The sequence below is a fragment of the Bombina bombina genome, chromosome 7, assembly GCF_027579735.1.
Source record: "Bombina bombina isolate aBomBom1 chromosome 7, aBomBom1.pri, whole genome shotgun sequence".
Lineage (NCBI taxonomy): Eukaryota > Metazoa > Chordata > Amphibia > Anura > Bombinatoridae > Bombina > Bombina bombina.
The window spans coordinates 372,563,135-372,581,550 of record NC_069505.1 but is presented as its reverse complement, the minus strand read 5'-3'; the positions used below and the strand labels follow the sequence as shown (position 1 = coordinate 372,581,550).

The 18,416-nt window shown below is 40.6% G+C and overlaps 1 protein-coding gene across 1 annotated transcript in view; it reads right to left on the bottom strand.

Moving 5' to 3' along the window:
- DNAH1 (dynein axonemal heavy chain 1) overlaps positions 1 to 18,416 on the bottom strand; it is a 691,978-nt gene that overhangs the window by 615,282 nt on the left and 58,280 nt on the right. Inside the window, exon 3 of the mRNA XM_053721084.1 lies at positions 9,208 to 9,412. Within this exon, the coding sequence (XP_053577059.1) occupies positions 9,208 to 9,411 (204 nt within the window). The 5' untranslated portion in view covers position 9,412. The remainder of the gene's footprint in view (positions 1 to 9,207; positions 9,413 to 18,416) is intronic.

Genomic DNA, 18,416 nt, shown 5'->3' with positions numbered 1-18,416 from the left:
TTTGTAAAGATTCTCGGGGCTGTAGCCAACCCGAAGGGAAGAGCTACAAATTGGTAATGCCTGTCTAGAAAGGCAAACCTTAGGAACCGATGATGATCTTTGTGAATCGGTATGTGAAGGTAGGCATCCTTTAAGTCCACTGTGGTCATGTACTGACCCTCTTGGATCATGGGTAGGATGGTCCGAATAGTTTCCATTTTGAAAGATGGAACTCTGAGGAATTTGTTTAAGATCTTTAGATCCAAAATTGGTCTGAAGGTTCCCTCTTTTTTGGGAACCACAAACAGATTTGAATAAAAACCCTGTCCTTGTTCCGTCCGCGGAACTGGATGGATCACTCCCATTACTAGGAGGTCTTGCACACAGCGTAGGAATGCCTCTTTCTTTATCTGATTTGCAGATAACCTTGAAAGATTAAATCTCCCTTGTGGAGGGGAAGCTTTGAAGTCCAGAAGATATCCCTGAGATATGATCTCCAACGCCCAGGGATCCTGAACATCTCTTGCCCACGCCTGGGCGAAGAGAAAAAGTCTGCCCCCTACTAGATCCGTCGCCGGATAGGGGGCCGTTCCTTCATGCTGTCTTAGAGGCAGCAGCAGGCTTTCTGGCCTGCTTGCCTTTGTTCCAGGACTGGTTAGGTTTCCAGGCCTGCTTAGATTGAGCAAAAGTTCCCTCTTGTCTTGAAGCGGAGGAAGTTGATGCTGCACCTGCCTTGGAATTTCGAAAGGCACGAAAATTAGACTGTTTGGCCTTTGATTTGGCCCTGTCCTGAGGAAGGGTATGACCCTTACCTCCAGTAATGTCAGCAATAATTTCTTTCAAACCAGGCCCGAATAAGGTCTGCCCCTTGAAAGGAATGTTGAGTAATTTAGACTTTGAAGTCACATCAGCTGACCAGGATTTGAGCCATAGCGCCCGTAGCGCCTGGATGGCGAATCCGGAATTCTTAGCCGTTAGTTTAGTCAAATGAACAATGGCATCAGAAACAAATGAGTTAGCTAGCTTAAGAGTTCTAAGCTTGTCAACAATTTCAGTCAATGGAGCTGTATGGATGGCCTCTTCCAGGGCCTCAAACCAGAATGCCGTGACAGGCGCAATGCATGCAAGGGGCTGTAAAATAAAACCTTGTTGAATAAACATTTTCTTAAGGTAACCCTCTAATTTTTTATCCATTGGATCTGAAAAAGCACAACTGTCCTCAACCGGGATAGTGGTACGCTTTGCTAAAGTAGAAACTGCTCCCTCCACCTTAGGGACAGTCTGCCATAAGTCCCGTGTAGTGGCATCTATTGGAAACATGTTTCTAAATATAGGAGGTGGGGAAAAGGGCACACCGGGCCTATCCCACTCCTTACTAATAATTTCTGTAAGCCTTTTAGGTATTGGAAAAACATCAGTACTCACCGGCACTGCATAGTATTTATCCAGCCTACACAATTTCTCTGGCACTGCAATTGTGTCACAGTCATTCAGAGCAGCTATTACCTCCCCAAGCAATACACGGAGGTTCTCAAGCTTAAATTTAAAATTAGAAATCTCTGAATCAGGTCTCCCCGAATCAGAGACGTCACCCACAGACTGAAGCTCTCCGTCCTCAGGTTCTGCATATTGTGACGCAGTATCAGACATGGCTCTTACAGCATCTACGCGCTCTGTATCTCGTCTAACCCCAGAGCTTTTCTTTTATAGACAAAGACTGATCTTTACTGTTTAAGGTGAAATCAATACATTTAGTACACATTCTCCTATGGGGCTCCACCATGGCTTTTAAACATAATGAACAAGTATCCTCTGTTTCAGACATGTTTGTACGGACTAGCAATGAGACTAGCAAGCTTGGAAAACACTTTAAAGCAAGTTAACAAGCAATATAAAAAACGTTACTGTGCCTTTAAGAGAAACAAATTTTGACAAAATTTGAAATAACAGTGAAAAAAGGCAGTTACACTAACAAAATTTTTACAGTGTATGTAACAAGTCAGCAGAGCATTGCACCCACTTGCAAATGGATGATTAACCCCCTAATAACAAAAACAGAATAATAAATGACAAAAACGTTTTTTAAACACAGTCACAACAACTGCCACAGTCTACTGTGATTGTTACCCTCCTCAAACACGACTTTGAAGCCTTTTGAGCCCTTCAGAGATGTCCTGTATCATGCAGAGGGAAGCTGAATGTCTCTGTCAGTATTTTTAGCTGCACAGAAAAGCACTAAAATAGGCCCTTCCCACTCATATTGCAACAGTGGAAAGCTTCAGGAAACTGTCTCTAGGCAGAAATCAAACCAGCCATGTGGAAAAAAACTAGGCCCCAATAAGTTTTGTCACCAAACATATATAAAAACGATTAACATGCCAGCAAACGTTTTATATTACATTTTTATAAGAGTATGCATCTCTATTAATAAGCCTGATACCAGTAGCTATCACTGCATTTAAGGCTTTACTTACATTAATCCGGTATAAGCAGCATTTTCTAGCAAATTCCATCCCTAGAAAAATATTAACTGCACATACCTTATTGCAGGAAAACCTGCACGCCATTCCCTCTCTGAAGTTACCTCACACCTCAGAATATGTGAGAACAGCCATGGATCTTAGTTACTTCTGCTAAGATCATAGAAAATGCAGGCAGATTCTTCTTCTAAATACTGCCTGAGATAAACAGCACACTCCCGTAGCATTAAAAAATAACAAACTTTTGATTGAAGAAATAAACTAAGTATAAAACACCACTCTCCTCTTACGACCTCCATCTTTGTTGAGGGTTGCAAGAGAATGACTGGATATGGCAGTTAGGGGAGGAGCTATATAGCAGCTCTGCTGTGGGTGATCCTCTTGCAACTTCCTGTTGGGAAGGAGAATATCCCATAAGTAATGGATGATCCGTGGACTGGATACACTTAACAAGAGAAAAGTGTATTAATATAACAGTGTTGGTTACGCAAAACTGGGGAAAGGGTAATAAAGGGATTATCTGTCTTTTTAAACAATAAAGATTCTGAAGTAGACTGTCCCTCTAACTCATGTTATTAAAACAAGATGCACTTACTGAACAATGATTAATGACTGTTACTTACATAGGACATTGGTGCTTGTCAAACAGGGAAAATACTTGGATGTATTCTGATACAGTGTTTGCCTGTCTTGAAATTGTTAATGGGTGTTTGTTTACAAATGACACCTTTATCTTTATTTTGACATTTTAAATGGCTCATTTTGCCTGTGGAAACCACCACCTATACTGAAAACTGGACTGTAGAAAATCTATGTTATTAAGAGACAGAAGGAGAAATCAACCTCTCAGTGGGAGGTGGGAGAGAGAGTGAGCCCAGTATATTTGATTAGGTGTTCCAGTAGGTGTCTTGAATACAATGACATCTTATCAACTGCCTGTCTGAGTACATATTTTTATTCATTGTTACATATTAAAGAGGGCATTTGAAAATACATAACAATAATAAAAAAAATGGATTGTCACATATACCAGACTGCCAGGGCCACCCCCCCCGCCCTACTGCCTGGCTCTCCACTTAACACACCAGTTTTGGCCTTTTCGTGGCTTACAGGATCGCCCAGACTCTTCATATTGTTTGTTTTGTGGTTTGAACATCCTCATGGGAATGCTGATCTCTGACCACCTAACCCCTCTCCGGCTGGCCAAGCTCCTGGAACTGCCGGCTGTGAGCTGATCCCTGACCGCATAAACCCTTCACATCTGACCGGGCTCCTGGGACTCCCGGCCGGCTGCCCCGCATCGGATACCCGCTAACCTTTACTCCAGGTCGCTCCAGCTGCCCCTTGCCCCAGAGCTCCGCTCTTTTGGGGATTGCTATCCCCTAGGGAGGACCAGAGGTGGGGTGATTGCCGGAAGGGAGCTCCCTTGGAAACCAGGAGTTTTGGAAACCCCCACCTCCATATCTTTCCCAGACTGTAACTCGAATCCCCAGTAACGGATCGTGTCGCTTTTTGGACTGTGGCATCTAGGCACCAAGAACTTTCCAATGACACACTGGAAGTGCCGCCACTCCCCCAGGATCACCCAGAAACCGCAACCTAGGTATTGTGGGGGATTTATGGCACTGTGGCTCCTATAGAGGTGCCAGTCTGTCTGGAGGGGCAAGAATGGTGCGAGATCTAGGAGTCAGATAAGACCCTTTTGTGTGTATATAAGCACAATGTGTTTCACAATAAAGCAGTTCTTGTTTCACCTGAATACTGGTCTTGTCTGGTTATTTGGGTGGGCTCTGGCTATAATCACTTTCCAGCTATACGGCTGCAGGCTCCAGGGAGGAAGCAGGACCCTTTGGCAGATCTACCTAGTCGTGGTAGCCAGTATGCGCGACAGTGCTCTCTCCTTCTAAACCGGCAGACCCGGCTAGACCCCATTGGGTCGGCTTGGGGCTGTCCGGGGGTGGCCCTCCAATTGTAGGTTGCCGGGAGAGGTCATCCCACCACGTACAACATCTCCCACCAGAAAACACCAAAACACATAAACCATAAACTACTTTACCCCCTCCATGGGTTTGTGGCATCACTGTCGCTCCCTGCTGATATCCATCCCCTGCACCCTGGGGCGCAGGGATATCCACATAAGGCCAATTCTCGTCACTCAGTTCCCCAAAACAAGGTTCCAGCTTGTGCCCCAGAACAGGTGTCCACCCACAAGCAACACTAACAGAGTGGACTCCTGACTTTCCAATGAAAAGGCCAAAACTGGTGTGATAAGTGGAGAGCCAGGCAGTAGGAGGATGGGGGTGACCCTGGCAGTCTGGTAACCGTGACATGGATATTCCTGTGCTAAAAAAACAGAATTTATGCTTACCTGATAAATTACTTTCTCTTACGGTGTATCCAGTCCACGGATTCATCCTTACTTGTGGGATATTCTCATTCCCTACAGGAAGTGGCAAAGAGAGCACACAGCAGAGCTGTCCATATAGCTCCCCCTCAGGCTCCGCCCCCCAGTCATTCGACCGACAGTTAGGAGAAAAAGGAGAAACCATAGGGTGCAGTGGTGACTGTAGTTTTACAAAGATAAAATTGAACCTGACTTAATTGCCAGGGCGGGCCGTGGACTTGATACACCGTAAGAGAAAGTAATTTATCAGGTAAGCATAAATTCTGTTTTCTCTTACTTGGTGTATCCAGTCCACGGATTCATCCTTACTTGTGGGATACCAATACCAAAGCTTTAGGACAAGGATGAAGGGAGGGAAAAGAGTCAGGTAACCTAAACGGAAGGCACCACTGCTTGCAAAACCTTTCTCCCAAAAATAGCCTCCGAAGAAGCAAAAGTATCGAATTTGTAAAATTTGGCAAAAGTATGCAGTGAAGACCAAGTCGCTGCCTTACAAATCTGTTCAACAGAAGCCTCATTCTTGAAGGCCCATGTGGAAGCCACTGATCTGGTGGAATGAGCTGTAATTCGTTCAGGAGGCTGCTGTCCAGCAGTCTCATAAGCCAATCGTATGATGATGTTTTTCAGCCAAAAGGAAAGAGAGGTAGCAGTCGCTTTCTGACCTCTCCTCTTACCAGAATAGACAACAAACAAGGATGATGTTTGTCTGAAATCTTTAGTTGCTTGTAAATAGAATTTCAAAGCACGAACTACATCAAGATTGTGCAAAAGTCGTTCCTTCTTAGAAACTGGATTAGGACACAGAGAAGGAACAATGATTTCCTGGTTAATATTCTTATTAGAAACAACTTTCGGAAGAAAACCAGGCTTAGTACGCAAAACAACCTTATCTGCATGAAACACCAGATAAGGTGAATCACACTGCAAAGCAGACAATTCTGAAACTCTCCGAGCAGAAGAGATAGCTACCAAAAACAAAACCTTCCAAGATAATAACTTAATATCTATGGAATGTAAAGGTTCAAACTGAACCCCTTGAAGAACTGAAAGAACTAAATTAAGACTCCATGGAGGAGCCACAGGTTTATAGACAGGCTTGATTCTAACTAAAGCCTGTGCAAACTCCTGAACATCTGGTAATGCTGCCAACCACTTGTGTAACAGGATAGACAGAGCAGATATCTGTCCCTTTAAGGAACTAGCTGACAATCCTTTCTCCAATCCTTCTTGGAGAAAAGACAAAATCCTGGGAATCCTAACTTTACTCCACGAGTAACCCTTGGATTCGCACCAACAAAGATATTTCCGCCATATCTTATGGTAAATTTTCCTGGTGAAAGGCTTTCTGGCCTGGATCAGAGTATCAATAACTGATTCAGAGAACCCACGCTTAGCTAGAATTAAGCGTTCAATCTCCAAGCAGTCAGTTGCAGAGAAACTAGATTTGGATGCTTGAAAGGACTCTGAATTAGAAGATCCTGCCTCAATGGCAGCTTCCATGGTGGAACAGATGACATGTCCACTAGGTCTGCATACCAAGTCCTGCGTGGCCACGCAGGCGCTATCAAAATTACCGAAGCCTTCTCCTGTTTGATTCTGGTTACCAGCCGAGGGAGAAGGGGAAACGGTGGAAAGACATAAGCTAGACTGAAGGACCAAGGCGCTACCAGAGCATCTTTCAATGCCGCCTTGGGGTCCCTGGACCTGGATCCGTAAAGAGGAAGTTTGGTGTTCTGACGGGACGCCATCAGATCCAATTCCGGAATGCCCCATAGCTGGGTCAGCTGAGCAAAAACCTCCGGGTGGAGTTCCCACTCCCCCGGGTGAAAAGTCTAACGACTCAGAAAATCCGCCTCCCAGTTGTCTACTCCTGGGATGTGAATTGCTGAAAGATAGCAGGAGGGATCCTCCGCCCATTTGATGATCTTGGTTACTTCCTTCATCTCTAGGGAACTCTTTGTTCCTCCCTGATGATTGATGTACGCTACAGTCGTGATGTTGTCCGACTGAAATCTGATGAATTTGGCCGCCGCTAGTTGAGGCCATGCCTGGAGCGTGTTGAATATCGCTCTCAGTTCTAAAATGTTTATCGGGAGAAGAGATTCTTCCCGAGACCATAGGCCCTGAGCTTTCAGGAAGTCCCAGACCGCACCCCAGCCTAACAGACTGGCATCGGTCATGACAATGATCCACTCCGGTCTGCGGAAGCACATTCCCTGAGACAGGTGATCCTGAGACAACCACCAGAGAAGAGAATCCCTGGTTTTCTGGTCCAGTTGTATTTGAGGAGACAAATCTGCATTATCCCCATTCCACTGTTTGAGCATGCACAGTTGCAGTGGTATGAGATGAATTCGGGCAAAAGGGACCACGTACAAATCTAACACCACATTCACTTTACCCTCCCGCGGAGATGCTACTTGTTAGAGCGGCAAAGAGAATGACTGGGGGGGCGGAGCCTGAGGAGGAGCTATATGGACAGCTCTGCTGTGTGCTCTCTTTGCCACTTCCTGTAGGGAATGAGAATATCCCACAAGTAAGGATGAATCCGTGGACTGGATACACCAAGTAAGAGAAAGAAACATTTTATTGGTTCTTATGCTTGTGGGGCCTGCCTCTGTCTGCCAATGCAGACACATTTGTAGAATAAAATAAGATTAAAATAATTCAATCTCTTGAGATCAAGTAGAAATATTCCAGTCATTTCATAATAATAAAAAAAATACATTAAGTCTAAGAGATAACATGGTACATAAAAGTGGAAAGTGTTTTAAAAATGCATGCTCTATCTAAATCATAAAAGGTTATTTTGACTTGAGTGTCCCTTTAATACTCAGCAGTACATATAACAAATCATTTCGAACACATTAAAGGGATACTAAACCCACATTTTTCTTTCATGATTCAGATAGAGCAGGCAATTTTAAGCGGCTTTCTAGTTTACTCCTATAATCATTTTTTCTTTGTTCTGTTGCTATCTTTATTTAAAAAGCAGAAATGTAAATCTTAGGAGCCAGATCATTTTTGGTTCAGAACCTGGGTTACGCTTGTAGTCGTTTAAAATTGCATGCTCTATCTGAATCATGAAAGAAAAAAAATGGGTCTAGTATCCCTTTAAGGTGGAACAAATATTATAGTACAGTGTCCCTTTAATTTAACCTCTTTTTTTTTCTTGCAGCAAAATAGTTTAACATGTATTAATAACTCTTTTAAAACAGAATTTTTTTTCTTCATTTAAAGGAACATTAAACTAAAATTTCCATTACCCATAATAAGTTTATTTAGGCATTCTTAAAAATATTTTTCATATACGGACATTATGTAATTTGCATGCTTTTCCTGTAATATATCTCTGGCAAATTGAGGTATTTTCACTTCCTCTCAGAGAGGCTAGACTGTATTCCATAGAATGAAGACCTCTGACACTCCTACATATTGCACAGTGATTGACTGAAAAGTGCAGGACCATGTCTATATCTATCCCTAATTGGCCACATCAAAGGAAGTAAGGTAAACAACTTTTTCCAGAGACTTTTTCGAGGGGGTGTGTCAAGGGGACTACAAAATAACATGTTTTTCTAGCAAAATTACTGTTTTAAATGTTTTTTTAAACATGTATTTTTTATGCAGATCTTTTGCAATGCACTGGATAATTTATTAAGCATAAATTTAAAAATGCCTTTAAAGGGACAGTCTAGTCAAAAAAAACTTTCATGTTTCAGATAGGGCATGCAATTTTAAACAATTTTCCAATTTACTTTTATCATCAAATGTGCTTTGTTCTCTTGGTATTCTTAGTTAAAAGCTAAACCTAGGTAGGCTCATATGGTAATTTCGAAGCCCTTGAAGGTCGCCTCTTATCACAAGCTTTTTCATTTGCTTTTCATAACAGGGAAGTGCTAGTTCATGTGAGCCATATAGATAACATTGCGATCACGCCTGTGGCTTGGGGCAGACACTGCACTAATTGGCTAAAATGCAAGTCAATAGATAATAAATAAAATGTCATGTGATCAGGGGTCTGTCAGAAGATGCTTAGATACAAGGTAATCACAGAGGTTAAAAGTATATTAATATAACCATGTTGGTTATGCAAAATTGGGGAATGGGCAATAAAGGGATTATCTTTCTTATAAAACAATAAAAATTCTGATGCAGAATGTCCCTTTAATGACAGTATAAGTTTTGTCCATAACCTATATAATAAACAGAATTAAGTAAACTTTTTTTTTACTAAATATTTGTTTTATCCATGTGCTAATTATTTGCCGATATTATAGTGTATTTTGCTGAACCTGGTTCTCGAGGCTCAGTGAGTGCCGGTCAGTAAGGAGTCAGACTCACTGTTAGCTGTGCGCTTGCCCTGTGCGTCAAAATATCCGAATAGAATCCTCTCTGTCTGAATACTGAGTATCTTCTACTAGGACTCAGGCTGTGGCTGGAGGAGCAGTCTGATGTAGAAAATGGCGGACGAGAGGAACCATCTAGGTATATGTGATCGGAATTTCTCTTCAGAGGCAAAGACTGTTTTCTTTCGTTCAGATTCATCCTTTGGAAAAAGCATGAAACAAAGATAGTAAGGGAGAGATACACATCTAGAATTATAAAAAAAACATAGATGCTGACAACTGATAAAAACAAAAAGGTCTTTTTAGGCTGATCATGTTTCTTTATGAAGTTTAATCTGAAATGGACATTTTATTCTATGATGATTTTATTTAAAATTGAAATGCACATCTGCACATGTTGACCATGCTATCCTTTAAACAGAAAGAGTCACAGGGTCGCTAGTAAAAAACTTACATGCTCTAACAAATAATGCAATAGCCCTTTAAACAAATCCCATTCTTGCGATATGATTCACTCCTTCTAAATGATTAAACACAGTTCCTTAATGCCTCAGATAAAAATATGGCTGATTTTTTGGTAAAACTTTTAAACTATAAATAAGCCATATTTCTAAAATACTGTATATAACCTAAATAAATGAAGCAGAATCAAATAGATTATCTCAGTTCATTCTATCTTTAAAAATCATCATAAAACTGCAACAAAATTTGCTGTCATAACCGGTAAAATCAGCTGCACATAATTAAATTTACTATTTTCACTACACAGTAATCTAAAACTCATCTAACACTGGGCTCGCCAAACTCAGAAGCCCAGAGATATTGGCTCCTAGAATTTTACACCTGGCTCCTACTTTTTTTGGAGTATTTTCTATATATACTGTAAATATACAAATACCCCTGCCTGGCTCCTTATTGACTCCTAAATATTCTTACTGGCTCCTAAATTTTAAACAGATTTGTCGACTCCCGATCTAACATCAATTCTGTTTCCTTACTACATTTTCTTATTACCCAAGAATGCAGAAGCAAAGACCAGGGGATCAATTTACTAATGTGCGAGCGGACATGATACAATGTAGCGTATCATGTCCGCTGCACATCGATATATGCCATGCCATTTATCATTGCACCAGCAGTTCTTGTGAACTGCTGGTGCAATACCGCTCCCTGCAGATGGCCGGTAGCAGGGGGACAGGTTACGGAGCTTGATAAGTTGACTCCCTGATGTTTTTATTATGTTGGAGACATAAAGTGTATTGTTAAGTTTGTTTTCCAAATATTTTTTGCTAATATTGTTTTATTATTGCTGGCTGCATGGTTCAGTACTGTTTAAAGGGTTACTGTACCCAATTTTTTTTCTTTCGGGATTCAGATAGAGCATGCAATTTTAGGCATCTTTCTGATGTACTCCTATGATCATTTTTTCTTCCCTCTCTTGGTATCTTTATTTGCAAAAGCAGGAATGTATGCTTACGAGACGGACAGCTTTTGGTTCAGCACCTTGGATAGAGCTTGCTGATTGCTGGCTATTAGAAAGTTGCCTAAAATTGTGTGCTCTATTTGAATCAAGAAAGAAAAAAAATGGGTTCAGAATCCCTTTAATATATTGTACTTTTACCTGTAACTAACTACCAACTACCAGTAGCAATCTAAGTGCACCAGAGATTAAACTTGCAGTAAAAGAAGAAAAACATTGAGTAGGGCACTTTATATTTAAATAAGAATGTTGCTTTAATGCAGCATTTTAAATTGAGGCTTTAAAAATAACTTGTTTAAAGGTAATTACACGTCTTGATGAAATAATTTTAGTCTTTTGCACTCATTCGGCTAGATTACGAGTTGTGCGTTAGGGTTAAAAAGCAGCGTTGAGAGGTCCCAACGCTGCTTTTTAACGCCCGCTGGTATTACGAGTCTTGCAGGTACAGGTGTACCGCTCACTTTTTTTGGCTAGACTCGGAAATACCGCAAATCAATTGCATATCCTATATTTTCAATGGGACTTGCATAGCGCCGGTATTACGAGTCTGACCAAATGTGAGCGGTAGACCCTCTCCTGTCAAGCCTGGTACCGCATTTAAAAGTCAGTAGTTAAGAGTTTTACACTACAACGCCGTAGCATAAAACTCTTAACTAAAGTGCTAAAAAGTACACTAACACCCATAAACTACATATTAACCCCTAAACCAAGGCCCCCCCACATGGCAAACACTAAAATAAAAATTTTAACCCCTAATCTGCAGAACCGGACATCGCCGCCACTATAATAAACATATTAACCCCTAAACCTCTGCACTCCCGCCTCACAAACACTATTTAAATATTATTAACCCCTAATCTGCCTGCCCTAACATCGCCGACACCTACCTACATTTATTAACCCCTAATCTGCCGCCCCCAACGTCGCCGCCACTATATTAAATATATTAACCCCTAAACCTAAGTCTAACCCTAAACCTAACACCCACTAACTTAAATATAATTTAAATAAATCTAAATAAAATTAATACAATTCACTAAATTATTCCTATTTAAAACTAAATACTTACCTATAAAATAAACCCTAAGATAGCTACAATATAACTAATAGTTACATTGTATCTATCTTAGGGTTTATTTTTATTTTACAGGCAACTTTGTATTTATTTTAACTAGGTAGAATAGTTATTAAAAAGTTATTAACTATTTAATAACTACCTAGGTAAAATAAAGACAAATTTACCTGTAAAATAAAACCTAACCTATGTTACAGTTACACCTAACACTACACTATAATTAAATAAATTCCCTAAACTAAATACAATTAATTACAATTTTAAAAAATTATCTAAAGTACGGAAAAAAAAACCCACTTAATTACAGAAAATAATAAAATAATTACAAGATTTTTAAACTAATTACACCTACTCTAATCCCCCTAACAAAATAAAAAAGCCCCCAAAATAAAAAAAGCCCTACCCTACACTAAATTACAAATAGCCCTTAAAAGGGCCTTTTGCGGGGCATTGCCCCAAAGTAATCAGCTCTTTTACCTGTAAAAAAAAAAGTACAAATACCCCCCCCCAACATTAAAACCTACCACCCACACAACCAAACCTACTCTAAAACCCACCCAATCCCCCCTTAAAAAAACCTAACACTAACGCCTTGAAGATCACCCTACCGTGAGACGTCTTCACCCAACCGGGCAGAAGTGGTCCTCCAGACGGGCAGAAGTCTTCATCCAAGCCGGGCAGAAGAGGTCCTCCAGACGGGCAGAAGTCTTCCTCCAGACGGCATCTTCTATCTTCATCCATCCGGGACGGAGCGGGTCCATCTTCAAGACATCCGACGCGGAGCATCCTCTTCAAACGACGGCCGACTGAAGAATGAAGGTTCCTTTAAATGACGTCATCCAAGATAGTGTCCATTCAATTCCGATTGGCTGATAGGAATTAAGGTAGAAGTTCAATCCAATTGGCTGATTGCATCAGCCAATAGGATTTTTTCTACCTTAATTCCGATTGGCTGATAGAATTCTATCAGCCAATCGGAATTGAAGGGACGCCATCTTGGATGACGTCATTTAAAGGAACCTTCATTCTTCAGTCGGCCGTCGATTGAAGAGGATGCTCCGCATCGGATGTCTTTAAGATGGACCCGCTCCGCGCCAGATGGATGAAGATAGAAGATGCCGTCTGGATGAAGACTTCTGCCCGTCTGGAGGACCACTTCTGCCCGGCTGGGTGAAGACGTCTCACGGTAGGGTGATCTTCAAGGGGTTAGTGTTAGGTTTTTTTAAGGGGGGATTAGGTGGGTTTTAGAGTAGGGTTGGTTGTGTGGGTGGTGGGTTTTAATGTTGGGGGGGTATTTGTACATTTTTTTTACAGGTAAAAGAGCTGATTACTTTGGGGCAATGCCCCGCAAAAGGCCCTTTAAAGGGCTATTTGTAATTTAGTGTAGGGTAGGGCTTTTTTTTATTTTGGGGGGGCTTTTTTATTTTGTTAGGGGGATTAGATTACGTGTAATTAGTTTAAAAATCTTGTAATTATTATTTTCTGTAATTTAGTGGGGGGGGTTTCGTACTTTAGATAAATTTTTTTAAATTGTAATTAATTTTATTTAGTTTAAGGAATTTATTTAATTATAGTGTAGTGTTAGGTGTAATTGTAACATAGGTTAGGTTTTATTTTACAGGTAAATTTGTCTTTATTTTAACTAGGTAGTTATTAAATAGTTATTAACTATTTAATAACTATTGTACCTAGTTAAAATAAATACAAAGTTGCCTGTAAAATAAAAATAAACCCTAAGCTAGCTACAATGTAACTATTAGTTATATTGTAGCTAGCTTAGGGTTTATTTTACAGGTAAGTATTTAGTTTTAAATAGGAATAATTTAGTTAATGATAGTAATTTTTATTTAGATTTATTAAAATTATTAACTTATATTTAAGTTGGGGGGGTTAGGGTTAGACTTAGGGGTTAATAACTTTAATATAATGCTGGCGATGTTGTGGGCAGCAGATTAGGGGTTAATAAATTTAGTTAGGTTGCGGCGACATTGGGGGCGGCAGATAAGGGGTTAATAAATTTAGTAAGGTTGCGGCGACATTGGCGGCGGCAGATTAGGGGTTAATAAATATAATGTAGGGTTCGGCGATGTTGGGGGCAGCAGATTAGGGGTTCATAAGTATAATGCAGGTGGTGGCAGTGTCCGTAGCGGCAGATTAGGGGTTAATAATATAATGCGGGTGTCGCCGATGTCGGGGGCGGCAGATTAGGGGTTAATAAGCGTAAGATTAGGGGTGTTTAGACTCTGGGTTCATGTTAGGGTGTTAGGTGTAGACATTAAAAGTATTTCCCCATAGGAATCAATGGGGCACATCGTACACACACACTATGGAAACATACACAAACACATATGTACAAACACACACTACAGAAACACAAACACATATGTAAAAACACACACTACAGAAACACAACCACATATGTAAAAACACACTACAGAAACACATACACAAACACATATGTAAAAACACACACTACAGAAACACATACACAAACACATATGTAAAAACACACACTACAGAAACACATACACAAACACATATGTAAAAACACACACTACAGAAACACATACACAAACACACACTACAGAAACACATACACAAACACATATGTACAAACACACACTACAGAAACACATAGACAAACACATATGTACAAACACACACTACAGAAACACATACACATATGTAAAAACACACACTACAGAAACACATACACAAACACACACTACAGAAACACCTACACAAACAAATATGTACAAACACACATTACAAAAACACATACACAAACACACACTACAGACACATATACACAAACACATATGTACAAACACACACTACAGAAACACATACACAAACACACACTACAGACACACATACGCAAACACAAATGTACAAACACATGCACACACACACACACAAACACAAATGTGCACAAGTACACAAATACACACACTACAGATGCACACATCATCAGATGCACACATTACATACACAAACACTACACACATACTACAGATGCACACTACACACATGTACACACTCACTACACACTACAGATGCACACATGTACACACACACTACAGATGCACACTACACACACACAACAGATGCACACAACACACACACTACAGATGCACACTACCCACATGGACACACTCGCTACACACTACACACAAACAATATAGATGCACACTACACACATGTACACACACAGTACAGATGCACACTACACACTCACACACAAAGCAGATGCACACTACACATATGTACACGCTCACTTCACACACACTACAGATGCACACTACACACAATCATACACACACACTACAGACACACACTACATACATGTACACACTCACTACACACTACACATACACAATATACACATACAAGCACACTATAGACGCACACTACACACACACACATTACATTCATGTACACACACACACTATAGACACACACTACATACATGTACACACACACACACACATGTATGCACACACTACAAACACACACACTACACACGTACAAGCCCACTATAGATGTACACTACACATACACACCCAGTACACACACATGTACATACACACACTACACACATGTACACATACACACTACACACATTTACAAACACACTTGTACCCACACTACACACATGTATACACACCTGTACATACACGTATACACACACACACACACATGTACACATACACTACAGATGCACACTATACACACGCAGACAAACTACACCACATACATACTCACTACAGATGCAAACTACACACACACAATGCACACACTACATACACAAAGACTACACCCATGTACACACACACTACAGAAACATATACACAAACACATATGTACAAACACACACTACAGAAACACATACACAAACACATATATACAAACATACACTACATAAACACATACACAAACATATATGTACAAACTCAAATGCACACACACGTACACAAACACAAATGTGCACAAGTACACAAATGCACACACATGTACACAGACACACACTACAGATGCACATGTCATACACATAAGACGCGCACTGCACATGAACACACACACTACAGACATGTACACATACACTACAGATGCACACTACACACATGCACACAAACTACACCACATACATACTCCCTACAGACGCAAACTACACACACACAATGCACACATTACATACACAAACACTGCACACATGTACACACACACTATAGATGCACACTACACACACACACTACAGATGCACACTACACACATGTACACACTCACTACACACTACAGATGCACACTACACACACACACTACAGATGCACACAACACACACTACAACACTACAGATGCACATTACACACATGTACACACTCGCTACACACTACACACAAACAATACACAAACATACACACACTACACACATGTACACATACATACTACACATGTGTACACACACACTACACACTTGTACACACACTAAACACATATGTACAAACACACACTACAGAAACACAAACACATATGTAAAAACACACACTACAGAAACACAAACACATATGTAAAAACACACACTACAGAAACACATACACAAACACATATGTACAAACACACACTACAGAAACACATACACAAACACATATGTATAAACGCACACTACAGAAACACATACACAAACACATATGTAAAAACACACTACAGAAACTCATACACAAACACATATGTAAAAACACACACTACAGAAACACATACACAAACACATATGTACAAACACACACTACAGAAACACATACACAAACACACACTACAGACACACATACACAAACACAAATGTACAAACACATGCACACACAAACACAAATGTGCACAAGTACACACACATGTACGTACACAGACACACACTACAGATGCACACATCATCAGATGCACACATTACACACACAAACACTACACACATGTACACACACACACACACTACAGATGCACACTACACACATGTACACACTGACTACACACTACAGATGCACACATGTACACACACACTACAGATGCACACTAAGCACACACTACAGATGCACACAACACACACACTACAGATGCACACTACCCACATGGACACACTCGCTACACACTACACACAAACAATATAGATGCACGCTACACACATGTACACACACAGTACAGATGCACACAACACACTCACACACAAAGCAGATGCACACTACACATATGTACACGCTCACTTCACACACACTACAGATGCACACTACACACAATCATACACACACTACAGACACACACTACATACATGTACACACTCACTACACACTACACATACACAATATACACATACAAGCACACTATAGACGCACACTACACACACACATACATTACATTCATGTACACACACACACACACTATAGACACACACTACATACATGTACACACACTATAGGCGCACACTACGCACACACACACACACATGTATGCACACACTACAAACACACACACTACACACGTACAAGCCCACTATAGATGTACATTACACACACACTACACACATGTACACACACACTACACACCCAATACACACATACACACACATGTACATACACACACTACACACATGTACACATACACACCACACACACACACTTGAACCCACACTACACACATGTATATACACACTACACACATGTATACACACCTGTACATACACGTATATACACACACACATACACTACAGATGCACACTATACACGCGCAGACAAACTACACCACATACATACTCACTACAGATGCAAACTACACACACACAATGCACACACTACATACACAAACACTACACCCATGTACAAACACACACACTACAGAAACATATACACAAACACATATGTACCAACACACACTACAGAAACACATACACAAACACATATATACAAACATACACTACATAAACACATACACAAACATATATGTACAAACACATACACAAATGTACAAACACACGTACACAAACACAAATGTGCACAAGTACACACATGTACACAGACACACACTACAGATGCACATGTCATACACATCAGACGCGCACTGCACATGAACACACAATCTACAGACATGTACACATACACTACAGATGCACACTACACACGTGCACACAAACTACACCACATACATACTCCCTACAGACGCAAACTACACACACACAATGCACACATTACATACACAAACACTACACACATGTACACACACACTACAGATGCACACTACACACACACACTACAGATGCACACTACACACACACTACAGATGCACACTACACACATGTACACACTCACTACACACTACAGATGCACACTACACACACACACTACAGATGCACACTACACGCGCACACACACACACACACTACAGATGCATACTACACACACACTACAGATGCACACAACACACACACTAAAAACACTACAGATGCACACTACACACATGTACACACTCGCTACACTCACACTACACACAAACAATACAGATGCACACTACACACACAGTACAGATGCACACTACATACTCACACACAAAGCAGATGCACACTACACACATGTGCATGCTCACTTCACACACACTACAGATGCACACTACA